This window comes from Pectinophora gossypiella, chromosome 28 (genome assembly GCF_024362695.1).
Source record: "Pectinophora gossypiella chromosome 28, ilPecGoss1.1, whole genome shotgun sequence".
Classification (NCBI taxonomy): domain Eukaryota; kingdom Metazoa; phylum Arthropoda; class Insecta; order Lepidoptera; family Gelechiidae; genus Pectinophora; species Pectinophora gossypiella.
Genome location: NC_065431.1, coordinates 4741082 through 4769003, shown reverse-complemented (window position 1 = coordinate 4769003; position 27922 = coordinate 4741082). Strand labels below are relative to the sequence as shown.

The 27922-nt window shown below is 39.9% G+C and overlaps 3 protein-coding genes across 7 annotated transcripts in view; 1 reads left to right on the top strand and 2 right to left on the bottom strand.

Moving 5' to 3' along the window:
• The first annotated feature begins 515 nt into the window (after positions 1-515).
• LOC126379134 (coatomer subunit gamma-like) lies at positions 516-7258 on the top strand. The gene is made up of 2 exons (XM_050027770.1): positions 516-1128; positions 3150-7258. Exons 1-2 carry the CDS (start codon positions 583-585, stop codon positions 5196-5198), a joined length of 2595 nt encoding a protein of 864 aa, XP_049883727.1. The 5' UTR covers positions 516-582; the 3' UTR covers positions 5199-7258.
• LOC126379107 (uncharacterized) lies at positions 7250-25630 on the bottom strand. Its single transcript, XM_050027712.1, has 15 exons — positions 25402-25630; positions 23964-25122; positions 23313-23452; positions 22425-22557; positions 21403-21546; positions 20634-20728; positions 19365-20090; positions 18127-18286; positions 17003-17082; positions 16000-16150; positions 14377-14477; positions 12681-13711; positions 11769-11891; positions 10847-10945; positions 7250-9960 (listed from the first exon to the last, which is right to left on the bottom strand). The coding sequence occupies exons 1-15, from the start codon at positions 25522-25524 to the stop codon at positions 9816-9818; spliced, it is 4410 nt and encodes a 1469-aa protein (XP_049883669.1). The 5' UTR covers positions 25525-25630; the 3' UTR covers positions 7250-9815.
• Positions 25631-25997: 367 nt separating this feature from the next.
• LOC126379173 (scavenger receptor class B member 1-like) overlaps positions 25998-27922 on the bottom strand; it is a 40765-nt gene continuing 38840 nt past the window's right edge. For all 5 annotated transcript variants that reach the window (XM_050027840.1, XM_050027836.1, XM_050027838.1 and 2 more), the window contains 2 exons: positions 26799-26927; positions 25998-26475 (listed from right to left, as the gene is read on the bottom strand). In XM_050027840.1, the coding sequence (XP_049883797.1) occupies positions 26218-26475; positions 26799-26927 (387 nt within the window). In that variant the 3' untranslated portion in view covers positions 25998-26217. The remainder of the gene's footprint in view (positions 26476-26798; positions 26928-27922) is intronic.

Genomic DNA, 27922 nt, shown 5'->3' with positions numbered 1-27922 from the left:
AGATGTACGTAAAAATTTACTAAGACTTTGTGTTTAATTTGATCCTTCACCATCTTCACCTTAGATTTTTAATAGCAGTTCAAAGCAATAAATCAAAATGTCTCGAGAACGGAGCGTTTTACGGCAAAACTAATGAAATTTTGCCCCCTTTAATATACCCCTTCTTTCACTAGAGCAGATTAAACATGAAACTTTCGTTAATTTCAGAAGCTTTAATATTGTTTACCCAAACTGCCCACAGTAGTTTGAATATTTATTAATTTTTCCACTATCGTAGTACTATGTATAATAAATAGATAATCAATATAAATAGCTACAATAAAGTATATATAGGCATATCGACAAAAATAATGGAAAATTCGGTCCCTTTCAACAAAGCCGATGTATATTTATTTAACGAACATGAAACTTTATAGACAAAACGCGCGTATCCAAGCCTTGTAATAAAAAGTAACCAATGCCTAAAATCATTCGGTCTAAAGTCACAAAAACGAATATTAAAAAAAAAATTGACAGCTGACGTGTAAAGTGTATTCGTCGGCGCCCCACAATTTTCTAATTTCTCAAAAGAAGAAGCTCAAAATGAGCTCCTTTAAACGTGACAAGAAAGAAGAAGAGGACAGCGGAGGAAACCCCTTCCAGAACCTCGACAAAACCATCGTATTACAAGAATCCCGGTACTTTAACGAGACACCAGTCAACCCGAGGAAATGCACACATATTTTGACGAAAATCCTATATTTACTCAACCAAGGCGAAAAATTGACGACACAGGAGGCTACAGATGCGTTTTTTGCGACCACAAAGCTGTTTCAATCTAAAGATGTGATGCTTAGAAGGATGGTTTACCTTTGCATTAAGGAGCTCAGTACTATGGCCCAAGATGTGATTATAGTGACATCTTCTCTGACTAAAGACATGACCGGGAAGGAGGATCTGTACCGCGCGGCGGCTATAAGGGCCCTGTGCAGCATTACAGACAGTACAATGCTCCAGGCCATCGAGAGATATATGAAACAGGCGATAGTTGACAAGAATTCGGCTGTTAGCTCCGCGGCGCTGGTTTCAGCGTTGCATCTCTCGTCTACTGCTCCGGACTTGGTCCGGCGATGGGCTAATGAAGCTCAGGTTAGTAGTTTATAATTATAATTTCATTTTTGTGTGATCTGAATCTCAGAAACATTATTTTTTGAATAATTATAGTGGTATTTATTCGCGTTATTGCACATATAAACACAACAATAAATACAACTGCAATAGTCACAAGAATAAGAAGAATAAGAATAAAATAAATTTAAATAAAACAAGAGAAGCACCATCGGCGGCCTTATTGCTAAACAGCAGTTCCTTCCAGGCAACCTTATGGTGAAAAACTTGCTAAATATTGGTTAGGGATTGGGGGGGGGGACACTTCATTACACCTATCATTATAGTTATTATATTTAAAATACTATGCTTAGGTGTCCATCAGTCATACTACATTTTCTTATAAGAAATTGCACAATATGTAATCATTTTCATGACAAAAAAATTACAAGTGAGTATGAAATGTGTATGTGTTTATTCCTTAGTCAATGTTAATCTATGCTTTCTTTGAGCTTTCTTAAATTTTGTAGAGAGCCCTGCGCACTCCATTAGTCTGGCCAAGTAGTCCATTCCAAAAAAGCTTTCTCTTAACTATTATTAACACATTACAATATACACACATAACATTTTATCTTTATGGATGTACCTCTGACTACCCCAATTGGGATATAGTTGTGAGCTTATGTTATTTTACAATATATATTATGTAATTTATTGTTTCAGTGATTTATATTTCTTCACGTTATAGGCATCATATAATTTGCCAAAAAATAAGTATTAATTACACTTTTACTTTAAAACATTTCAGTTTATTTGTATAGTAAGTATAATAGTCTGTGGTAGTCTGTGTCTGTTTGTGTCTGTCTGTGTCTGTATTTGTATAGTAGTCTGTTTTATTGTGTACAAATAAATAAATAATAACATACATACATACATAAACTCACGCCCGTAATCCCAAATGGGGTGGGCAGAGCCACAAGTAATCAAAGACAACTTGCAGCCACTGTTGATACGAAGTCCTAAGATGGATATGATGAACCTTATGGTGATAAGGGATCAGCCTGTCGCCCATAACATTGGTCCATCATGTTAGAGGACGCAATCCCTCTGTCGGTTTTTACGACATGCCCGGGAAGACAAGCAGCTGAACGTGTTCTATGTTTTTTATTTGCTCCCAGAACAGCATATAAGCAAAATATAAATAAATAATAAATAAAAAAATAAAATATATTTCAATAACCAATAATAAATAAACAGAATGTAAACCCACCACAGGCTTCGTCAAATAAATAAATAAATAGTTGAATATGGCTCCACTCTACTAACAAGTATGGAGCAGTGTGGAGTATGTCCTTGTTCATTATTTAAATATAAACTTATGTCATTTTCAAGTAAAAATATAAAGTTCACTAATTTAGGTTTGGTTTAGGTTGCCTGGAAGAAATTGCTGCATTAGCAATAAGGCGTCCTGTTGTGCTTTTCTGTATATGTTGTCCTCTGTATTTTGTGTCCATTGTGCTCAATGCTCAATTGTGCTGGATGCGGGCAGCGCAGGACCGATCGTCGTGGAGATCCTTGGGGGAGGCCTATGCCCAGCAGTGGGCGTCATACGGCTGATGATGATGGTGCTCAATAAAGTATTTTATCTATCTATCTAATTTAAGAGCCACATTCTTGTCAGTGTAGCATTCTCCATGCTACTTTTTTAGGGAAGAATAGGGCGGTGGTTTCCCTCTTGCCTTCTGCCCCGCAGTACTCCGTTTGACGCGAATGTGATGGCGCCCAGAGTAGTATATTTCAAAGTCGTACTAGGACTCCTGTCCTCCGCCTCTGAATAGTACTTACTGTTACTACTGCCCTCTGTCAGTTTCTAGATTACAATACCTGGGTCTGGTGTCAGTTGTTTTACAATAACAAGAATTATAATCATTTTTACATCACATAAGCTCATGACTATAACTGTTAAATAATCTATAATGATATAATCAAGGTTGGTACTCGACCTCTCAACCCACACGATAGAAGAGAAGATAGCATGACTAAAGTAACTTTTCCAATTCCAGGAGGCGATCAGCTCGGACAACGCAATGGTGTCGTACCACGCCCTGGGCGTCGTCGCTTGCTCCAGAAAGAACGACAAGCTATCCACTGTCAAACTAGTGTCACGTCTTGGGCGGGCTAACTTGAAGTCCCCCTACGCACTCTGCATGCTCATCCGCCTAGCAGCCCAGCTGGTAGAAGACGACGATTCAGAAGCCTCTCAGCCTTACATCGAGTTCATCGAATGTTGCCTCCGACACAAGTCAGAAATGGTTATCTACGAAGCTGCCCACGCGATTGTCAACCTCAGGAAGACCGCTAGAGACTTGGCGCCTGCTGTTTCCGTCTTGCAGCTGTTCTGTGGATCTTCAAAAGCAGCGCTGCGCCTTGCCGGGGCCAGGACGTTAGCAAGATTGACAGCGAAGCATCCTACTGCGGTGGCAGCCTGCGCTGTGGACTTGGAGAATTTAATCTCGGATCCAAACAGGTCCGTTGCCACTTTAGCAGTGACGACGTTACTGGCCACAGGCGCGGAGAGCTCTGTTGATCGCCTCATGAAGCAGATATCAAGCTTCGTATCTGAGATATCTGATGAGTTCAAAATCGTAGTTGTCAAAGCTATTAGGCGGCTTTGCACCAAGTTCCCGAGGAAGCACCAATCATTAGCCGCGTTCCTCGCTGGTATGCTAAGGGACGAAGGAGGTTTGGAGTACAAAGCAGCCATCGCAGATGCGATAATAGCCTTGGTCGAGGAAAATCCTGACGCGAAAGAAACGGGGTTGGCGCATCTTTGCGAGTTCATCGAAGATTGTGAGCATACCGCTTTGGCGGTTAGGATTCTTCACTTGCTTGGTCGTGAAGGGCCAAAATCCCGGCAACCATCGCGTTATATAAGGTTCATTTACAACAGGGTTATTTTAGAGTCAGGGCCGGTTCGTGCCGCGGCTGTGTCCGCTGTCGCTCAGTTCGGGGCGCAAAGACCTGAACTACTTCCAAATATTAGAGTTCTACTCGCCCGTTGCCAGTTAGACGATGAAGATGAAGTAAGAGACAGGGCTATATACTACAGCGCGATACTGGACACAGGAGACCAACAGCTGATCAACGATTTCATAGTGAATATTCCCAAACCGAACCCTGTATTGCTCGAGAAAGCTTTGCGCGATCACCTCGCGACAAACCCTGATGAACCTTTCGATATTATGACTGTGCCTACTGAAGAAGAACAGAAGGAATCGAAAGAACCTGTAGTGGAAATTGAAGTACGTAAACCGGTACAGATGTCCTTGGAAGAGTTGTATTCCGAGCAATTGGCGAAGATCCCTGGAATTGAACGCTTGGGACCTCTCTTCAAGACCACACAACCGGTGGATTTGACAGAAGCCGAGACAGAATACAGGGTGCGTCTTCTAAAACACGTCTACGGGCGTCATGTTGTGCTACAATTCGAATGCGTCAACACCTTAAGCGACCAGCTTTTGGAACAGGTTCATGTAAAACTGGAGGTGCCTCCAGAATACGAGATCAAAACTGTGATCACGTGCCCGAAACTTCAGTACGACAAGCCTGGCAGCGTATTCGTCTTGGTCGAGTATCCTTGCGCGTTTCTGGACAGTTTAGGCACTTTTGGGGCGACTTTGGAGTTCACCGTCAAAGATTGTGATCCGACTTCTGGTCTCCCAGACCCTGGAGAGGGTTACGCAGATTCGTATCCCTTGGAGGAGTTCGAAATGGGTTGCGCAGACCAGATCAGAGCAAGAGCTGCGACTGACGATTGGGAGCAGACTTGGGAGAGAGCGTCGAACGCGCCAGAAGCTAGCGATACTTTCGTATTGTCTCAGAACGATATCAACGATGCGGCTAAGGCGGTTTGCGAGCATTTAGGGTTGCCGAAGAACGCGATAGTAGGTGAAGCGGTGAAGGAAATAAGAGGAGGGGGTATATTTAGAGGGGGTGCCCCGGTGTTGGTTAGGGCTCGTCTTGCGATAAGCTCCGGTGGGGTGACCATGAATTTGGTCGCTCGATCGCCAAGGGAGGATGTCGCGCAACTGCTGTTAGCCGCTGTTGGATAAACCAGTATTCCATTAAGAGCATTTTAAAGCTACAAGTCTATTTGAGCCGAATTAGGAGTGTCAAGCTCCAACGCCAATACAATGGAATACAAATATACTTTATTGATCAGAGAGAAACAACAATATAAGATCATAAATAAATAAACATAAACTCACGACTATCCCAATTGGGGTAGTCAAAAATACATCCATCGCAAGATGAATCAAGTACCCACACCTCACCGAGCTTTTGCATTTCTCTCATACAGACTAAGCCACCTTACTTTACCCCCTTAGGGGACGAATTTCGCGAAATCCCGTCTTAGTGAGCACCTACGTCCTAAAATTTGAGACTCCTAGCATTTGTAGTTTCTGAGATTTCGTGATGAGTAAATCCCTCAGTGGCCTTTTAGGTCGTTTTTATAGACATATAAATACATACATAGCGGTTAAACACAACCCTACTTTATGCTTCGCCGCAGTACGCAGTATAAAAATAAGAAATTCAGCTCAAGTGGACATGCAGTTAACTATAGCTAGATCAAGGCAATCTCCTTACTTATTTGATAATTTACATATATTCTACTAAAAACTACAATATAGTAACGGCCCCGATTCCTGCACACACCTAATTTTATTTTCGGTTACCGTGCAGAGCCTACAGTACTGCTAATATGCGCAACATGATACTATTTTGTCCCCCCGAACCCCCCCGGTTCGGTCCCTCCTCCGGTTGATTGAGGGGACGCCTGTGCCCAGCAGTGGGACGTATATAGGCAGTTTATGTGTCATACAATTTTGTCACGGTAAATTTATCAATTCTGACGATATAATTTTGTCGATTCTTTGCTAATATGTGAACCCGAATAAGTCATGTCGTTCTGTCAAAATACGAACAAAATCACATGGCGCGCGTTTTAGGGAAAAAAACAAAGTTATCTTCATCATCATCAGCCTATTAACGTCCCCACTGCTGGGGCACGGGCCTTCCCTATGGATGGATAGGGAGATCGGCCTTAAACCATCACGCGGGCCCAGTGCGGATTGATGGTTATTAACACGACTGCTAATGCAGCCGGGACCAACGGGTTAACGTGCCTTCCGAAGCACGGATGAGCTCGAGATGAAAACTTTTATTTTTGTGGTCACCCATCCTATGACCGGCCTTTGCGAAAGTTGCTTAACTTCAACAATCGCAGACCGAGCGCGTTTACCGCTGCGCCACCGAGCTCCTAAAGTTATCTTAATCGACCGATTATTTTATCACGTTGCGCATTTTAGACCTGCTGGATTGAAACTAGCTTTGTCTATTTCGAGGATTTGTTAACCAAAAACATCCGAATGCGATTTTTCAAAAGGCTCTTAGGTTTTCACTGTAAGGTGACATTATACGTTTGCAAGTGTAGAAACTTACAACTTGACTAGGCCCTTCGCTTATCAACTTTAGTCTTGATCAAGCTTTTGCCATTCCATAGACAAGAACAGGGTTAAAAAGGCCACATGGAAGCAATTCATCTAAAAAAGCATTATTGCAATTTGACATTTGCGCATATAGAAGTAAAGTGCGCAATGCAAACAAATGTCAAATAGCAATATTGCTTTTTTTAGATGAATTGCTTCGATGTGGCATTTTTAACCCGCCAGGTCTTATACACTCTCATTTTCTACAAAATATTATTTATAACTGATGTATGTACATAAGTTTGATTGTATCTAAAATAAAGTTATAATAAATGAAAAGAACGGCAAAAGAGTGGATTGTTTTAAATAATAATAAAAAAAAAATTACGTATGAACTCTATGAGCCTGTCCAGATGAGGCGTTTTACGCGCGTTGTCAAACTACAGAGTACTTAATATCGTAACGATACAGACGCCCATATCCAAGCATGCAGGAATCTATAAAGTAATCAAATTACTCTGTGGTATGAAAACGCGAGTAAATCGCGCCTTCTGAACAAGGTCTATGGGCTCTATTTTATGCTGTTTTGTGGCCATTTTCGCCCTTTAGATTTTTTTCTTATTATTTTGTTATTTATGTAATCAATTTTAAATTAAGATTAAATAAAACTATTAAGTATATTTTCTATGGTTTATTTATAATCTTTTAGGACAAAATCAACAGATATAAAATGAGATAGAACACCCGTGTTCTAAGTTTTACCCAGTATCGCGCCGAGCAACAATCGCTAGTATCAAAGGGCCCTTAGGGTGGTATTAATAAACGAATCTCAGCTGAGACTGCCCTCAAGATCATGCTCAAGTCTCTGTTCTTATATGAGAACTGTAAACGCAACTGAGAACGCATCCAAGTTTATTTCCTTTTGGTGGTTGCCTGGAAGAAATTGCTCTAGAGCAATAAGGCCGCCCAAATTGTACTGTATTCATGTGTTAATGTCTGATTGTTTAAATGTAGTTCTGTGCAATAAAGTATATTTGATTTGATTAACTGTCACATTGATATGATCCTGAGGGCAGTCTCGAAGCTGAGATTAGTTTATTAATACCACCCTGAGAGTTAACTTATATGAAATGACATGTCACTGAAACATAGAATAAAAAATATTTAAAAAAAAAATAACTAGAAAAACGAGTGGGATTATGTACTTCTTCAGCGCTTACACAGGTACGGTCACGAGCATTAATATGTATGTATACACTTTGGTATCATGTCACATTAACTTTTTTGACAAATTGAACTGTAAGTCTCACTAAATGTCAAATATGTTAGTGCGACAGAGTCCTAAAGTGGGTACATTATATTGCTCATGACTGTATAATGTGTTAGTGATACCGTAACAAAAACCCAAGTTTTACACAAAAAACACTAAAATTTTACTGAGCCGCCAAACCAGTAATAACCCTGACACCAGGGTTGATGAGGTTGGTATTCTACCTCACAACCCACACGATAAGAAGACTACAATTTTTCTACAGGAATTACCACTTGATATCAACTCAGAATCATAGCCTGATGATCACCCTCAGTATTCGTTACGGTGTCACTAACGCTATACAAAAATGTCTACTTAAACCTAAGATTAATGCTTAATTCTAATATTTATTGATTTTAACACAGTTCGACTCAAAAATTAAATTATCAACAGAAAATATTTTAAATGTCAACATATTGCGCTGCCTACCTCAATAGGCGATGCGCCGTGCACTTGGGGTCTATTGCACCACTTGATAACTGTCTGATATTTTATCCAGAACTTATCAGACAGTTTATTGGTGTTTGTTCTCATTAGTTCTTCATTAGACTTATACTACGTATAGACCGGTAACTCCCGTTCGTCCGTGCCTCAAAGTTTTCGTTACGGTTTCGCTAACAGCCTGCGCTTATCACTATCGACCCACTAGGGTCGATTAATTCTTTCAAATATTTTTCCTCTCAGACGACGCCCTGAGCCGAGGTTCGCGCCCAACTGGGCACCCTCAGGCCTGTTGTCTTAAACGTTGTACCGGGTGAGAGCCCTCAGCGCTCCCCATTTGTCCAGCCAAGTAGTTAATGCCATCTGCGGCAAATCTACAATAAGTCACGTCAAAAAAAAGTAAAAGTACGTACAGTTTTAATTATTTTTGTGTACGTGACAAATATAAGTAATTAAATGCATTAGTCAGTAATTCACTTAAGTTTCAATAATAAAATTTACGTCCTTTTACGTTACTAACATCTATGGACGGTCACGAGCATTAATATGTATACACTTTGGTACCATGTCACATTAGCATTTTTTGACAAATTGAACTGTAAGTCTCACTAAATGTCAAATATGTTAGTGCGACAGAGTCCTAAAGTGGGTACATTATATTGGTCATGACTGGACAATAATCGTAACGAATACTAAGGGGGATGATTCAAGTCATTATTCTGAGTTAATATCAAGTGGAATTTTCCGTCATTAAATTCATTTTTTTTTTTCAATTCTATACTTTTGCGATGGAAAATTCCATTTGATATTAACTCAGAATAGAGCTGAATCATCTCTCTCAGTATTTGTTACGATGTCACACCCCACACAAGTACATACAGGTAGCCATACAATGAGGTATGGGTGTTAGTGACACCGTAACTAATACTGAGGGGGATGAGTCAGACCATGTTTCTGAGTTGATATCAAGTGGATTTTTCTGTCGGAAAATTAATTAAAATAGTGTTTTTTTTTAATTATTTTCATTTCATACTTCTCCGATGGAAAATTTCCACTTGATATCAATTCAGAATCATCCCCCTCACTACTCGTTATGTTGGACAAGTCTGAAAATAAAGATATTTGAATTTTTGTTGAACAGCCTCCGTGGTCTAGTGGTTAGAGCGTTAGGCTCACGATCTGGAGGTCCGGGTTCGATTTCCGATGGGGACATTGTTGAAATTACTTTGTGAGACTGTCCTTTGTTTGTTAAGGACTTTTCAAAAAGTAAGATGATTCCGTGCTCCGGAGGGCACGTTAAGCCATTGGTCCCGGCTATTAGCCGTAAAACACCCCCACCAACCCGCATTGGAGCAGCGTGGTGGAGTATGCTCCATACACCCCTCCGGTTGATTGAGAGGAGGCCTGTGCCCATTGGGACGTATATAGGCAGTTTATGTATGTATGAATTTTTGTATTTCGAGCCTGCCAACCCTATTAGCGAATTATTCAAAAACGTTGTAATACTCGTTAGGAGTCATGGAACTGCAGGACACGGAGTCTACATCTTCATCCCCAGTCGCCCGCTGCAGCAATTTCAACGCATTCTGCAGTATCCTGGCCTGTTCCAAACATTTCACTATGACCTGTCTGAAAAATAAAGTTACGTGTTATTTACTTGTTTAGGTGTGGCGGACCCAAATAGTTGGCCAGCTAGTTCCGCCCACATGCAACAGATGGCGCCACATTCAATAATGCAGTATCTTTTGTCCATTGTGGTCAATAAAAAAATATTATGTGAGACTGTCCTTTGTTTGATAAGAACATAGTAAGATGATTCCGTGCTTCAGAGGGTACGTCAGCCGTTGGACCCGGCTATTAGCCATAAAAATGCCTCCAGCAACCCGCAGTGGAGCAGCGTGGTAGAATATGCTCGATACCCCCTCCGGCTGACTGAGGGGAGGCTTGTGTCCAGCAGTGGGACAGTGTTACATAAAGTTATAAGCTGTTTATGATTTTTATGTATGTTTATGAGAAATTCATGCTTTATATCCTATTGTTGGGCACAAGCCTCCCCTCAATCCACCGGAGAGGGTACGGAGCATACTCCACCACGGCGATACGGCTCACCACCTATCACGTTGGTCTAACAGAAAGCTCGGTGAGGTGTGGGTACTTAATTCATCTTATAGAATAGAAATACACAGTTTATTATACAAAAGCGCCACACAAAAAAAAAGACAACAACATCACATAAAATTTCCACTAAAACAAAAAAGCAAGACGGATGTTTGTCGAAATGACCATAAGGTGGTGGTGGACGTCCCGAGATAAAAGGGCCTCACTCAGCACAAGTCGCGGCGTGAACCACGACGCTGGTATTAAGTGGACCCTGTTGGGTGACGCACAAACATCGTGTTCCATAAACGTGTTAATGGTGTACATAAATTGGATGTACCTCTGACTACCCTATTGAGATATAGTCGCGAGCGGTAATGTGTTTCAAGATCCACCCTTCTATTGAACTGTCACATACCTGTACCTAGAAATCCTTTTATCTTTACAAGGTTCAGTTCCTTCTTTGAACATCAACTGAATTACTTTCGTTCCATCATTTGTCTCTCTTTCAATAATGCTGAAAGAAAAAAAAGATAAAATATACAGGGTGCTAGTGACATCGTAACGAATACTGGGATGATTCAGGCCATTATTCTGTGTTAATATCAAGTGGAATTTTTCGTCGCAAAAAATCAAGATTTTTTTTAGTTTTTTAAAATTGTTTTAGATTCTATATTTTTGCGATGGAAAATTCCACTTGATGTTAACTCAGAGTCATGGTCTGAATCATCCCCCTCAGTATTCGTTACGATGTCACTTACACCCCGTACAAGTACGTACAGGTAGCCATACAAGTAGGTATGAGTGTTAGTGACACCGTAACGAATACTGAGGGGGATGATTCAGACCATGACTCTGAGTTAATATCAAGTGGAATTTTCCGTCACATAAAATCAAGATTTTTTAGTTTTTTAAAATTGTTTTCGATTATTTTTGAGAAGGAAAATTCCACTTGATATTAACTTCTGAATTAATTAATATCAAGTATTATTCTGATAATGAGCTGAATCATCCCTTTCAGCATTTGTTACGATGTCACTTACACCCCGTGCAAGTACATACAGGTAGCCATACAAGTACGTATGGGTGTTAGTGACACCGTAACGAATACTGAGGGGGATGGGTCAGACCGTGTTTCTGAGTTGATATCAAGTGGATTTTTTTGTCGGAAAATTCATGAAAATAGTGTTATTTAAAATTATTTAAAGGTTTCGTACTTTTGCGATGGAAAATTCCACTTGATATCAACTCAGAATTATGATCTGAATCATCCCTCAAAGTTTTCGTTACGTTGTCACTAACTAACACAGTTAGTGTACAGCCTGTATATGTATACTTACAATTTTAGATTCCTAATAATGGTGGCCATAATAGTATAGGTACTCGCTGCGTTCTCGTGCAAAAATTTTTTTCTGCCACTTCTAATATTATTCTTATGTTTTAGTTCGCTCAAACTTGATTTGCTGAAAGAAAATGTTATCCATAAATAAAAAAAGCCTCGACTATACAGGGTGTTAGTGACATCGTAACGAATACTGAGGGGAATAATTCAGACTATGATTCCGAGTTGATATCAAGTGGAATTTCGTGTCGGAAAATTCATGAAAATGTTTGTGATTTTCAAAATTATTTTCAGTTCCAATCTTTTGCGACGGAAAATTCCACTTGATATCAACTCAGAATTATGGTCTGAATCATCCCTTAAAGTTTTCCTTACAATGTCAGCAACACCCTGTATTCTCAATTAGGGACTTTCCAGGTTACGTTCTCCAAAAAACAAAACAGTTGTCAATCATCTGTCCCTTTCCTTTTCGGCGGATAAGAAAATGACAGATATAACTTAAAATAAAATTAGAAGGTGTCTGCAGGAATCGGGGCCAATATTCAAAAATACTTCCATAAAATAATAAACCGTGGTAGCCCAGTTGGAAAAACGCTTGCCTCTCACTTTGAGGTCGCAGGTTCGAATCCAGCACAGGCCTAAACTAATGATTGTCGAATTTGTTTTCGAATTCATGTTTGGATCATAAATTATTATCACGTGCTCGGCGGTGAAGGAAAACATCGTGAGGAAACCCACATTCCCGAGAAATGCATTTTCGGAGGTATGTCACCACCTGTATTGGGCTGGTTTTACTTTCGCGGGTTGGAAGATCAGACAGGCAGTCGTTTTAAAAACCGGACCTGTCAAATCTTCACGTTAGGTAAGCGGACCCTGTGAAAAACGGGATAATGCTAGGAAGATAACTTACATGAAGTAATAAACAGTTTTATATGTACAGCTAAGTTCACACAAAAAGTTCTGGCAAAACGAATAAGCATGCTGACTTTCGCTTTCAATGCCGCTGTCATCAGTAACTTCGTTAGAATCATGATTAATGCCATTTAATGCCGCTTCTGCATTCGTTTCATCATTAACATTACTGGCATCATTCTGTTGAGCATCATCGTCCTTAGCGACATCATTATTTTCCTCATCATCATGATTTCGTTCATCATTTTCAGTATTTTCATCAGCGTTATCAAAATTCTCTTTCTGTCTGTCATTGAAAATAGTTTCTTCGACTTCCTTATCATTGGGAGATGTTGCTTCAAATGAAGTGTCAATGACTAATGTCCTCTCGGATATCGTGTCTGGTGTGCTTTGTATATCAGAATAATCTAACATGTCCAAATCTAATGACTGTTTAAGGTTTACATCAGTTTTTGTACTTAATTTATCTTCTAATTCTACTTCAGTATCTTTTGATGTTTTTTGTACGTTTTTTGCTGTATTACTGTCCTTATTTCTCTTAGCATCATCAGAATTGTGCGGTAAAATTTTCGCGAGTGCTTCCAAGCTCTTTTGGAAATCTTTCAAATTTTTGACGCAAGGATCACTCTTCGGATTGTTGTCTGCGTTTTTATTGACTATAATTGTGTTTAAATCGTAATATTTCGTCACACATTTCGCTGGTTTCTTGTCTGTCATAGTTTCAATCATGTTTATTAGCTCATTGTTTATGGTTTCCCTCTTTTCGACGTCTATCTCTTTCATTTTCGGCGGTAAAAACGGATGTAAAGCTAACTTTTTTATCATTTTCGGCCCAGTAAGTTCTTCTTTGAACAGTTCAGAGTTTTCAAATTCTTTATTCGCGTTTAGAGTATCATTGTTGTGTTCTTTAAGGTGTTTCGTGTCTTTCTGATTGTGTTTGGCTAGCGTCATGTTTTTGGATGAATCAAATTTTAGTAGGCCGAGATGTTTTCCGAAAGTTCGGGCGATTTTGGTCGATTTCGGTTGAACCTTGAAACATGAAATAGTAGTTAAAATTAAATATCATTAACCATTGCCGAGTTAATATCAAGTGGAATTTTTCGTCGCTTTTTTTAAAATTATTCTTAATTTTTAATTTTGCGATGAAATTTCCGCTTGATATTATTAACTCAGAATAATGAGCTGAATCATTCGATAAACAAACAACCGTTTAGCTTAGTAACCTGTTAGTTACTGAGTTAAAGGTGGGGTGCGACGCGTATGCGCAGGTACACGCCAGTTTCACATACATACATAAGATCACGCCTATTCCCCGTTGGGGTAGGCAGAGACCACGGAGACACACCTCTTTCGCTATATGTTAAGATTAAAATTAGGTTTTAGTGACATCGTAACGAATACTGAGGGGGATGATTCAGACCATGATTCTGAGTTGATATCAAGTGGAATTTACGTCGCAATTGTACGGAATTGAATATATTTAAAAACATGAATTTTGCGACAAAAAATCCACTTGATAGTAACTTAGAATAATGAATCATCCCCCTCAGTATCCGTTACGAAGTCACTAACAACCTATATTGTATAATATGTATTATATTGTATAATATATACTATTGTGTGGGCATTAGTTGACGGCAAATAATTAAATAGTAAATACTAATGAGTAACTAACTATATAATGTGTAACTTACCGGTGGTGCTTCCTCAGGGTTGTCCTCCGGGGTCCTGTAAGAGTTCCACTCCGGGTAATGCTCCCTCAGATACTGCAGGATCTCAGACGGTTTCTTGACAACTGTAATGGAGAAATAAGGTAAAGTTCATTTACTACGACTACAGCTTCAGTGATCCAGTGGTTTTTTTTTATTTGTTATAAACAATTCCCCCTCCGGCTGATTGAGGGGAGGCCTGTGCCCAGCAGTGGGACGTATATAGGCTGTTTATGTATGTATGTTATGTATAAACAATTGCTAAGTACATTATCATGTTTAGTACAGTACGGTCACGAGCATTAATATGTATACACTTTGGTACCTTGTCACATTAACTTTTTTGACAAATTGAACTGTAAGTCTCACTAAATGTCAAATATGTTAGTGCGACAGAGTCCTATAGTGGGTACATTATATTGCTCATGACTGTACATCACAAACTTAAAGTTTTACCGTGCACTGCAGATTCGTCGATTATAATAGGTAACAGATTAACAAATTATAACAATAACAAGACACAAAAGAGAAGAGAAGAAAATAAGAAGAAAAAGAGAAAAGAAGTGAAGAAGAAAAAAAAGAGTGGTGGTTCCAGCCACTTCAGGCTCACGATCTCGGGATCGTGACCTCCGGGTCCCGGGTTCGAATCCCGGTGGAGAAATATCACAAAAATTACATTGTGGTTGTTGCGAACTCTTCGCAGATTTTATAATCTTTTTACATATTTTTTTATATTTCTTCTTTTTTGATAACGTTTTTGTATCTTGTTTTCTTGCTTACGTCTTGTTCTTGTTCGTGAAAATACATTAAATAACTCTCTCATAAGCTAAGTATTTGTTATTCCTTCATATTATAGTAATACAGTCCACATCATATACATCAGTTGATATTTTGCCACCTTTTTTGTATTCTGCGTTCTCGCAAATAAATTGATTTGATTTGATCAGCTACCATCGTAGCTCACAGTGATCAAATTCAATACTATCTAAACTCAATAGGTAACACACTTTGGAAAGGAGACACGCTTGGGAGTAAATTCTCGTCTCACCAAATTTAATTTAATTGTACGCCTACCGGCAGATCACAGCGGTCTACCCACATCAACATCTACCCACTGTACCTGTGTGTCACAATAAATTATTTGATTTTGGATCATTTTTACATAACGAACGTCTCATCCGCCTAAAACTACTGCAGCTTCTCACCAACCTTTACAGCCGATTTCTAGTTCTGGGCTTTCACTTTGTCATAACATAACAACATAAACAGCCTATATACGTCTCACTGCTGGGCACAGGCCTCCCCGGAGGGGGTATGGAGCATACTCCACCATGCTGCTCCACTGCGGGTTGGTGGAGGTGTATCTACGGCTAATAGCCGGGACCAACGGCTTAACGTGCCCTCCGAAGCACGGAATCATCTTACTTTTTCGGTCAATCAAGTGATTCAAGTCTGAAAAGTCCTCACTTTCAAACCACTTCACTTTGTTCACTTTGTCAAATGAGGGAAATCGTCGACCACGCTGGCGGGGTCCTGAAGTGTTTGTCGCGACATGAGGATGAGTCGAGGAAGGTTGGAGTTATCATGTTATACGGGTGTTAGCCTCACAGTCGGGCCGGGGGCACAGGTCCCTCGCTGCGGGCGGCGCGGGCGGGGGCGGAGCGCCCTCGGGCTCCGGCCGGCCCTCCAGCACGTCGCGGTGCAAGTTCTCCAGCAGCTCCTCCCCGTCCGACAGTGCTGGGTTCTCTTGTAGAATGTTCTGGAATGCGTCAAGTATACAGAGAGTTAACGACACATCACCATCATCATCAATTTAAGAGCCACGCTCTTGTCGGTGCAGCATTTTCCATGCTACTTTTTTAGGTAAAAAAAAAAAAATATACGGTCGAATTTAACCTACCGACCGAAATTAACCTACCGACTATTTTTTTTATGATTTTTTTTTTCTTCGGTACCTTGACGTTGGCAGAATCATCGTTTCTAAACGATGCAGCCATAAACTTTAAAAAGTGAAGTGAAGTGAGAACCTCCTCCTTTTTTGAAGTCGGTAAAAATAGGGCAGTGGTTTCCGTCTTGCCTTCCGCCCCGCAGTGCGGTCTCACGCAAGTGGGATGGCGCCCAGAGTAGTCTATTACAAAGCCATACTAGGACTCCTGTCCTCCGCCTCAAAACCAGCCAGGTGTCATTAACTAACACCGTAACGAAAATTTTGAGCGATGATTTTATTCTAAAGCTATATTCGAAGGAGAACCGACTAACCTTCATCATCTTCCTAGCATTATCCTGTTTCTCACAGGGTCCGCTTACCTAACCTGAAGATTTGACAGGTCCCGTTTTTTACAGAAGCCACTGGCTGTCTGACCTTCGAAGCGAAGGGAAAGCCAGCCCAATACAGGTTAGGTCACATACCTCTGAATTGCATTTCTCGGGAATGTGGACTTCCTCACGATGTTTTCCTTCACCGCTGAGCACGCGATAATCATTTATGATCCAAACGTGAATTCGAAAACAAATTCGACAATCATTGGTTTAGGCCTGTGCTGGAGTCGAACTTGCAACCTCAAAGTGAGAGGCAAGAGTTCTACCAACTGGGCATGGCATTCAGACTTACCTTGAGACTTTTAATAAGCAGTACACCAAATCCAAACATCTGCATGAATTCATTTGGCTTCATTGAAAATGTAGGACAATCTGCAATAAAAAAAAACATACATAACATAAACATTTATTTTTTTATTTCAATTCAAATTCTTTATCCGGTAAAGCCATATCCTCCTTTATGCAGATTATACATAGTAGAAGCCGTACACTTGAGGGCCACATAATGGACCCCCAGGTAGTCATGGAGCTTTCTCCCAAAAAGATGTTGGATCTATTCGAACGGATCGGTCTAGAGGAGGATATTTAAATGTAGGGATTAAGGTCACAATAGATCTGTCAGGGTCGCAGTGATCTCTCGGACTGTTTTTCAGTCCGACCCTCACAATTTTCAAATAATAAAAGCCATATCCTGATACACGAAGACGACCACTCCGTCAAGAAGGGCTTAAACATACCTGATCGACCGTGTGGAAGAGGGCGACCGCCTTTTTTTTTCTTTTTGTTTGACGTGACTTATTGTAGATTTGCCGCAGATGGCATTAACTACTTGGCCGGACAAATGGGGAGCGCTGAAGGCTCTCACCCGGTACAACGTTTAAGACAACAGGCCTGAGGGTGCCCAGTTGGGCGCGAACCTCGGCTCAGGGCGTCGTCTGAGAGGAAAAATATTTGAAAGAATTAATCGACCCTAGTGGGTCGATTTGAGGAGCTCGGTGGCGCAGCGGTAAATGCGCTCGGTCTGCGATTGCTGAAGTTAAGCAACTTTCGCAAAGGCCAGTCATAGGATGGGTGACCACAAAGAAAAAGTTTTCATCTCGAGCTCCTCCGTGCTTCGGAAGGCACGTTAAGCCGTTGGTCCCGGCTGCATTAGCAGTCGTTAATAACCATCAATCCGCACTGGGCCCGCGTGATGGTAGGCCCGATCTCCCTATCCATAGGGAAGGCATAAGAACAACATAAATAATTAATTAATTATTTGAAGGTCGGGGATGCAATGAGTCAGTGTAAAATGAAAGGAAATGCGGAATGGAATGAGAATTTCATAATTTAAAATGATTGACGGTCAGAACGAAAGGCCAGTATGTGCAGAGTTTGTACTCTGCTACAATCCTGTATATCAATGGGTACACTTACTGTTTTTCCCAGCGTTCTTAAAACCATAATCCAGGGCGGCACACAGTTTGTCTATCAGGACCCTAACAGTCCTGTGGTCGGCGTACACGTCCCGTGTTCTCTGTAGCAAATCGCGTAAGGGGAAATTTGTACAGTCCTCTATTTGCGGCGATTTGATGATCTGAAAGAATAGTATGATGATGTTTTTATGGGTGTGGGTTGTGAGGTGGATTACCAACCTCATCAACCCTGGTGTGTGGGTATCTTAGAATACTGGAGAACGGAAGGTCAATGAGTGTGAGAGTTATGTGAGTTATAGGTGTGTACCAATCTAATAAAAAAAAAATACCGTATTATAAGAAATTAGCGACTTTCCAGGCTACTTTCCCAAAAAATATATAGATGGCGCTGTACAGATTTGCCTTCGTTTACCTTTTAATTTCATGGATAACAGACATATGCATCTATTATTTTTGTTTTTGGGTATAAATGATGACCGTTTTTAATACACCCAGACACATCTTCTACCCATTATTATTGTGATCAAAATAAACAGGAGCAATATAGGTAGCAACATAATTGTATCCATAATGTGATCCAAATTCAAATTCAAAATATTTATTTCGGAAACTAGTTCATATTTTGTGACTACTTGTAATTGAGCTAGCTCTTAATCTTTTTTTTATTGTCTGTAACTTTGCATGTGCAGAGTGTAGCTTGTAAGTTGTCCATAATAAATAAATAAATAAATAAGTAACAAAAAGCTTATTAAAAAGCTTATTCGAAAGACGACAACATAAAAATAAACTACACGAGACCGGCCCGAATCACCGAAGCCGCGGGCAGCTATGTAACAGCGTGCAAATATCACGCAACAATTATTTTTATAATCTGCTATTACATTGTATTTTTGATTAATTTATGCACCCGAGTAATAAGAAAATAGGCGATTATCACGTTAAATCTTCTATCGTGTGGGTTGTGAGATGGATTACCAACCCCATCAACCCGAGTGTCAGGGTTACTATTGAACCGCCAAAGGCCCATGGCATGACACATGATGACATGGCTCATGTAACAACTACTAACTTGCATCAGTAAGTAGTAACCGGAACCAACGGCTTAACGTGCCTAAAAAAACAAAATCCCCGCCGTTAAATCTGCAGGGCCATCTATATTTTTTTTAAGAACATAGTCTGGAAAGGGCGTCATTAAACGCATTCTGTGACTCCAGCATAGAAGCAAATAATAATACTTACACTCAAAGCATCCAACAGAGTGGCTTCCATAATTTGTACAAACAAACACAGCCACTCGTCCATTCTAGTAGCAATTCTCTCCTCAACAACATTATTCCTCACATAAAAACTCCTTAGATGCTCGCTGAGATTATAAACATTTATATCTTTTATTTTCTTCTTACTGGCCACACCGGAGTCCGCTGCCTGCGGCCTGTCGGAGAAACTAGACAGGCCGCCATTTTGAAAATTTACATTCTCCGAACTGTCATTTTTAAAATAAGAACTCGGTATTTCTTTTTCTTTATTCAATTGTTTTCCTTTCGGCTTTCGTGAGTCGATTTTTTCATCGATTTCTTTCAAGTTTAAGTTTTCTATGTCGTTACTTATTTGTGTTGCTATAATTGTGTCATTCTCGTGAAAAAACGAGTTATCATTCGATTGGTTAATTGTTTTAGATTGAATATCAAACGCGTCGTCTTCTTCGAAATCAATCTTTTTTGCTAAATTCTGTTGGATTTTTTCCTTTTTCGAAAATGTAACTTCGTTATCATCTTTTGTTAAAGCAAAAGGGATTTTTCCTAGATTTTCTTTAAGCTTATAACCGCCATTTTCGACTTTCTTCAAGTCAAAAGAGACCTCTGTTTTTGGTGTTGCCATATATTCTTTGATTTGTTGTGACGTGTAACATTCTAATTCTAATTCTGTTGCGTTTTTGTACAATTCTTCGTTGTCAGTAACTAAAATCTGAAAATTAAAAAATGAATTTAGTGTGACGACCGTGCTTCGGAGAGCACGTTAAGTAGTCGATCCCGGCTGTTTACTTAAGTATGTAGGGTGATATTAATAAACGAATCTCAGCTGAGACTGCTCTCAAGTTAATGCTCAAGTCTCTGTTTTTATGTGAGAACTGTCACATTGACATGATCTTGAGGGCAGTCTCAGTTGATATTCGTTTATTAATTAATTTGGCGGCTCAATAGTAACCTGCCTCTGCAGTTTGGCGGGACTATTGTCATGTAAATATTATATTTAAAATAAAAATATTAAAATATATTATCTATATTCTATACCCCATTCCTCCCATCATGGAGAGAGCTATGCTCGGTATTTTCTCGGTTTTCGGAGCCATGTCAGGGGCCTTTGGCGGCTCAATAGTAACCCTGACACCAGGGTTGATGAGGTCGGTACTCCACCTCACAACCCACACGATAGAAGTAGTGATTATTGTGTGTGGTTCGAACCGGGGACCACGGAAGCCGTTATGTTATGTTAAACATATATACATACCACATAATTTCCGTCATCGTACATTTGTAGACAGCATTTCAGTATCGGATTTTTTGTCAATTCCTCACATTTAAATGAAGAGTCTCTGGGTTCAACTGAAAATAAAAAAAGGAAAGAATAATACAATTCAATACATACATAAACTGCCTATATACGTCTCACTGCTAGGCACAGGCCTCCTTTCAATCAACCGGAGGGGGTATGGAGCATACTCCACCATGCTGCTCCACTGCTAGTTGGTGGAGGTGTTTTACGGCTAATAGCCGGGACTAACGGCTTAAAGTGCCCTCCGAAGCACGGAATCATCTTACTTTTTCGGACAATCAGGTGATTCAAGCCTGAAGGTCCTTACCAAACAAAGGACAGTCTCACAAAGTGATTTCGACAATGTCCCCATCGGGAATCGAACCCGGACCTCCAGACCGTTAGCCTAACGCTCTAACCACTAGACCACGGAGACTGTTAAGATAAAAATAATTATATTTATCTTTATTATATCTTCTTTGTATTGTGATAAATGTTTTCTCGCCACTGGTTGCCTGGAAGAAAGTTAGTGATTATTTAGAAGATATGAATGCATGGGATTAACTGTCTGAGAACTGATGTAGTAATTAGTGACAGTGACTCACCAGTTATGTAGTGAATAGTGACAATAACTCACCAGTGATATTTAGTAACCAGTGACATTCACTCACCAGTGATATAATAGTGACTAGTGATAGTGAGTCACCAGTACCGAGATATGAAGTAATCAGTAACAGTGACTCACCAGTGATATGGGTCGGTGGGTCAGCCAGCTTCCTCACTATATGTCTGGCGCTCAGCACTAGATGTCTACCATTGCATAGACCTTGTCCTAAGGCCTCCACTTCGGTTTTTACTGATTGCGGCACCAGTAGTGTGTAGGTCTCATCTGAAACCAATATTGACACTATAACATAGATTAAGGAATAATACCACTGACTATAATATGACTTTATTACTTAGTGTCATAAATCTTATATACAGGGTGTTAATGACATCGTAACGAAAACTTTGGAGAATGTTTCAGCTCGTAATTCTGAGTTAATATCAAGTGGAACTTTCCATTGCAAAAGTACGGAACTGAAAATAATTTTAAAAACAACTAAAATTGTCATTATAATTCCACTTGATATCAACTCAGAATCGTGGTCTGAATCGTCCCTCAATGTTTTCGTTACGATGTTACGCCCCGTATTATCCGAAAGGATAGGACTTGCTCGCCCCCTATTAAGTGTATTATATGGGCATCATCATCAGCCCATAAACGTCCCCACTGCTGGGGCACGGGCCTTCCCTATGGATGGATAGGGAGATCGGGCCTTAAACCACCACGCGGGCCCAGTGCGGATTGGTGGTTATTAACGACTGCTAATGCAGCCGGGACCAACGGCTTAACGTGCCTTCCGAAGCACGGAGGAGCTCGAGATGAAAACTTTTATTTTTGTGGTCACCCATCCTATGACCGGCCTCTGCGAAAGTTGCTTTACTTCAACAATCGCGGACCGAGCGCGTTTACCGCTGCGCCATCGAGCTCCTCATATATGGGCAATATTATATGGGCAATTCTGGTTATTTAATAAAGACAGATCTAAGACTAACGAAAAGCATTTTCTTTTTAACTTATTTACGAATTTTAATCAAGAAAAACGTAATATGTCCGACATTTTATCACGTTTTCCTATGACGTCGCAGTGTGCTTTTTCATACAAATTCCATAGTAATTTCGTGTTTTGACGTTTAGTAAAAAGTAACTGATTAATATCTCACCAGACTGCACGAACTCGTCAATGAGCTCAAACTCCGCCAGAAGAACATCAGCATCAGCTATCACACACACAGGAACCTGCTCCTCAGGTGCGGTGTCAGTCTCAGCTTCACAATTGTCTTCTGTAGTATCCACCTAAAGAAAAAAAAAGACGTTTCTGTGCTTCGAAAGGCAGGTTAAGCCGTTGTTGATTGTACAAGTTACTAGCCCAAACGTTATCAAGCAACGTAGTAGCGCTCTATGTGCGTGCGTGTGTTTGTGCGTGCGTGCGTATGTGCGTGTGTGTTTGTGAGTGCGTGCGTGTGTATGTGCGTGCGTGCGTGTGTATGTGCGTGAGTGTCTGTGAGTGCATGTGTTTGTGCGTGTGTGCGTGTGTATGTGCGTGAGTCTCTGTGAGTGCGTGTGTTTGTGCGTGCGTGCGTGTGTATGTGCGTGAGTGTCTGTGAGTGCGTGTGTTTGTGCGTGCGTGCGTGCGTATGTGCGTGTGTGTTTGTGAGTGCGTGCGTGTGTATGTGCGTGCGTGCGTGTGTATGTGCGTGAGTGTCTGTGAGTGCGTGTGTTTGTGTGTGCGTGCGTATGTATGTGCGCGAGTGTTTTTGAATGCGTGTGTTTGTGCGTGCGTGCGTGTGTATGTGCGTGAGTGTCTGTGAGTGCGTGTGTTTGTGCGTGCGTGCGTGTGTATGTGCGTGAGTGTTTTTGAACGCGTGTGTTTGTGCGTGCGTGCGTGTGTATGTGCGTGAGTGTCTGTGAGTGCGTGTGTTTGTGCGTGCGTGCGTGCGTGTGTATGTGCGTGAGTGTTTGTGCGTGCGTGTGTATGTGCGAACGTCTGTTTCTGCGTGCGTGTTTGAGAGTGCGATTGTTTGTGAGTGCGTGCGTAAATGTTTACTCACAATATCCATATGATTCTGGCAATCTTCAGCAACACTGATCTCTCGGTCGTCTTCAACACCGAGGTTGAATGTAACTCTCTTCTTCTTAGCTGGTTGGGGTTGCATATATTCTTCTGAGTAAGTTGTTTTTATCTTCTTTACTGCAAAAGATTGACCGGAAAATTAAGCTGATTCTGTGGTTCAGAAGGCACGTTAATCCTTTGGTTACACCTTTGGTCCCGGGCTTTTAGCCCACCAAGTCCACCAACCCACACTGGAGTGTGGTGGGGTATGCCACATAACCACTCGTTGAGGGGAGGCCTCTGCCCAATAGGACATATATTTTAGGCTATTTATGTTATAGATATGTATGTTATGCACTGTAAAATAATTTAAAAAACACTAGGAAATTCCACTTGATATCAGCTCAGAATCAAATCAAATCATTTATTTGCATAGGATTCATGGTTTTGTAAACAGTTGGTAGGTTTTATGTTCTAAGTATCACATTTTAGGAGGTAAGTAGGTAGGTACTAAATTAACTAATATAAATCTACTTACTAACCATATATCTAATAAAAAAAAAACTTATTATAAAAGGTCTGAATCATCCCCCAAAGTTACTGTTATGGTGTCACTAACAGCCTGTATAGGAAACTTTACGTAACTTACCTTCATTATGTCCATCCTCATGCTCGCTCAGAGAAGACTTGCGTCGCCGAGCCATCAGAACGTATCGCAAGTCAGTTTCACTTAAATTTTGCTCTGAATCCTGACTGTCCTTTTCATTAGTACCCTTATTGTCTACGAAAACAAGCCTATTTTTCAATGCAGCTGGTCTAAAAGATACATTTTGCCTCGATACCTTCTGAACCTTTTTCTCCGGACTAAATGCTGGTTCTGTAGTAGAATGGACATTCAACAGGTTGTCAAAAGACTTTGAAGTTGAGAAATTTTGATTAGCCAAGTGCGGAAATGGAATGTTTTTCTTAGGGCTCAAAAATGGGTTATCATGTTTAGGTGCTTGTTTCAAGTCGCTCATAGATTTTGACCTCAGGAGTCCAAGGCCTATCTTAGGTCTAGCAGCATCTGGTTTCTGAATGGTATTAAAGTTGTTGTAACTGTTAAACATTGCCAAATTTTCCTGTGATTTTGACAGAGAATGGCCAAATGTTTGTGAGTTACTTATGAATTTCTGGTTTAAAATCCTTTGCCTGTTCAATTCTTGAGCTGCTAGTGAATTTTGGCTGAACATGTTTTCATTAAATTGTTCATTCGGAGCTCTAAAGTGTGGTTTGAAAGTATTTCTCTGGTCAGGATAAGGCATAGTGCCTTTTGCATTGAACATGTCTTTTGGATGCATGAAAGGTCCTGGATGGACTGGATAATTCATTGGTTTTTGACTGAATACCTGTCTTTGGCTGTTGAAGTTTGGAAACTTGTTGTTGACATCAAAATATCTGTTGTTACTGTCAAAATATTTGTGTTCTTGGAAATCTCTTTTCATAGGATCTCGGTACATGAATTTATGTTGGCCAAAGTTGGGCCAGCTTTGTGGCGATGGATCAAATGTTTGGACATTCATTGGCCTGTAAATTGATGTTGGTATTTGTACAGGAGTCCAGCCAATGTTTGGAGACATTGGCTCTACCATGCTTGGCCCATAGTTTGGGAATGCAGGTTGGCCAAATACTGGCATTGGTTGGTGGTACATTCTGGGCTCTGGTTGGTAGTTCCAGAGTTGACTGGTCTCTTCTGGTGGACTCTCAGGCTCAGGGTAAGTTTGCCATTTGTCAGATTGCGGAAAGCTAGGTCTGGACACCATTCTTCTCTGAAAAGGAGCAACAAGGAACTGACTTGGTGATAACATAAGTTCTGTAACTAAAATAATATAGTGTGCATAATATAATCTTTATTTTACAAAAGTTCAAAGGTTTATCCATTTCATAACGATATGAATAAAATAATCATAATGTTTATAGTGTCTATACAGGGTAGGCAGAGGGTGTCTCATTCATCGGAGTCCTATAATTTTGATTAACGCACGTGTCTTCACGCTTGCAATAAATACGATTTATTCCACGATTTTCTAATAAAAACAATTACTAACCTCGACATTGGATAAACTCCAAGCTGCCTCGCCAGTTACGACGTTAAAATAATAGAATTTACCAGGGAATCTAGTGGATGGACACAATATCCATCCATTATAGTCGCGTTTATTAGGATTCATTTCGTAGCTGTTCACAATCACATCATATAATATTTATAACTTTCCATGAATTGTTTACGTAGCCACGAGGTGGGTAACTCGAAACTAACGCTGACTCAAAAGTATTCTCAAGTTCACAACGATAAACAAAAGTACTTGCTAAAGAAAAAAATGGCCGGTAGGTACCGCGCGAAAACTTTTCTGAACTTCTGAGCTGCGTTTCGATGTTGCATTCATCACTGTTGACAATTTGCAATGTTTTGTCATTTTTTACATTAAATATCACAATAGAAAGAATATGTTTACTACTTATTATTATTAATAATAATTAGAAAGCATATTAGCATATTTTCGTCGAGATTTATCAATATTTTTTTATAAAGGCAAAACTAACTTATTTAGTAAAGTGTGACTGTAATGAACTGCAGTAACAAAACGTTGTAATGTTGCCAGTTAAAATTGTTTTCCCTAGAGTGATGGAAAATAAACACAAATTAATCATTTTAGAATATCTTTATTACAAATACCTTAGAGCTATATTGTGAGCAAAACGTTATAAAATGCTAATTAATAGTTTATATAGGAACGATCACAGCTAAATCTACCCTTTACACTGGATTACATACACCATTTTATACCTCCACGCATAAATTCATCAAATACGGTCAGTCTTTTTGGTACTTTTCATTAAATATGCGTACAATTATACTATAATTAGCTAGGCATTTTTATAAAGGCCTCCTTTTCATATAAAAATATTTTATTTTTGGCTAATGTATTAACATTTTTGCTCTTAAAATGTAAAATGGAATCTAGGCTATCGTTCCTAAGTTTGTGTATATAAATCTGTTTGGTTATAAAATAGCAGCCTAAGAGAAGGGTAAATGTAAGCATTACTGAAGATAACGGAGGCAGGATTACTATCATGAAGTATATTGTCCAACTGATGTGCAGTGGTAGGCCTTCTTGATTCTGTAACAAGATAAAAAAAAAACATTTTATTAAGCAAGTGTATGCAATTGATCTACCAACATTTGTTAGATTATAATCTAACAAATGGCCTAGGGCCTGTTATTTATATTTCTCTCATCTTATCATAAGATGAGATACGATTATAAGATGAGAGAAATATAAATAACAGGCCCTAAAACCCTAAATAAAATACACATAATAATAAAAAATAATAACTACTATATAAACAATAAAAAGACGTTATAAAAAATTCGGATTCGCAAATCTATTTCTTCTTTTTACTGTTTGCAGATGCAACGTATAATAATTAGGGTGGTACTTACATATTCAGCCCAAAACAATGGCACGACCAGGTTGGAGAAACGCGTGTATTCTCCGGCGAATCCCGACATGTCGTTCACTCGTAAATTGCTCTGCATCCTCGCTACAGACTGAAATGGGATCCCGGTCATCTGAAAATCAAATAGACACGTATTTTAGGCATTCAGTTAGGTTTTATTTAACGTCATTGTAAACAGAATGTGACACAGGAAACATAAAATTTGTATGGTTAAGGAATTAACAGCAAATCACTTGAACACACTTCACTTCAATGTAAGTTTAAACGGCATACTCGTATAGTAAGAGTATGTATGTACCATTTTTCCAATTTAACTAAGTCTTCTTTTCTTATCATGTGGATTTTGAGGTGGAATACCAGCCTCATCAACCCTGGTATCAGGGTTACTATTAAGCCGCCAAAGGCCCCTGACATGGCTCATGTAACGACTACTTAAGTAGTAACCGGGACCAACGGCCTAACGTGCCTTCCGAAGCACGGATCATCTTACTTTCGGACAATCAGGTGATCAGCCTGTAATGTATAACCAAACTAGGGATTACAAAGTGATTTTTTAACTAAGTGTAAAGCTGGAACGTTTATTAATCTTCATCTATGAGTTATATTTCGTTCAAGTTAATTACATGCGTTCAAACAAAGGATGAGTAATCCCATGTTTTGTTCTAAATAGATCACGAATATAAATTCGTCATCGCCCTGTTCGACTTACATTGTAGTGTAACGGGTTCGAATCTCGCCTCGGTCTCTAAACCACTGAATTCGACTTAATGAATTTGGATAATTGATATCACGTAATTTCGAAGATTTGTATCTGGTCGATGGCAATAGCCTCGCCCCCTATTATTATCATCACTACTTAATCTAAGAGCCACGCTCGTGTCGGGGTAGCATACTTAATGCTACTTCTTAGGGAAACAGGGCAGTGGTTTCCCTCTTGTCTTCCGCCGTGGTACTCTGTCTGACGCGAGTAGGATGGCGCCCAGAGTAGTCTATTTGAAAGCCATACTAGGACTTCTGTCCTCCGCCTATTATTATATGGAACTTAAACATAGCTCGCGAAGAGTGGGTGTATACAATGTACTGTATACACCATAGGTGTACCTATGC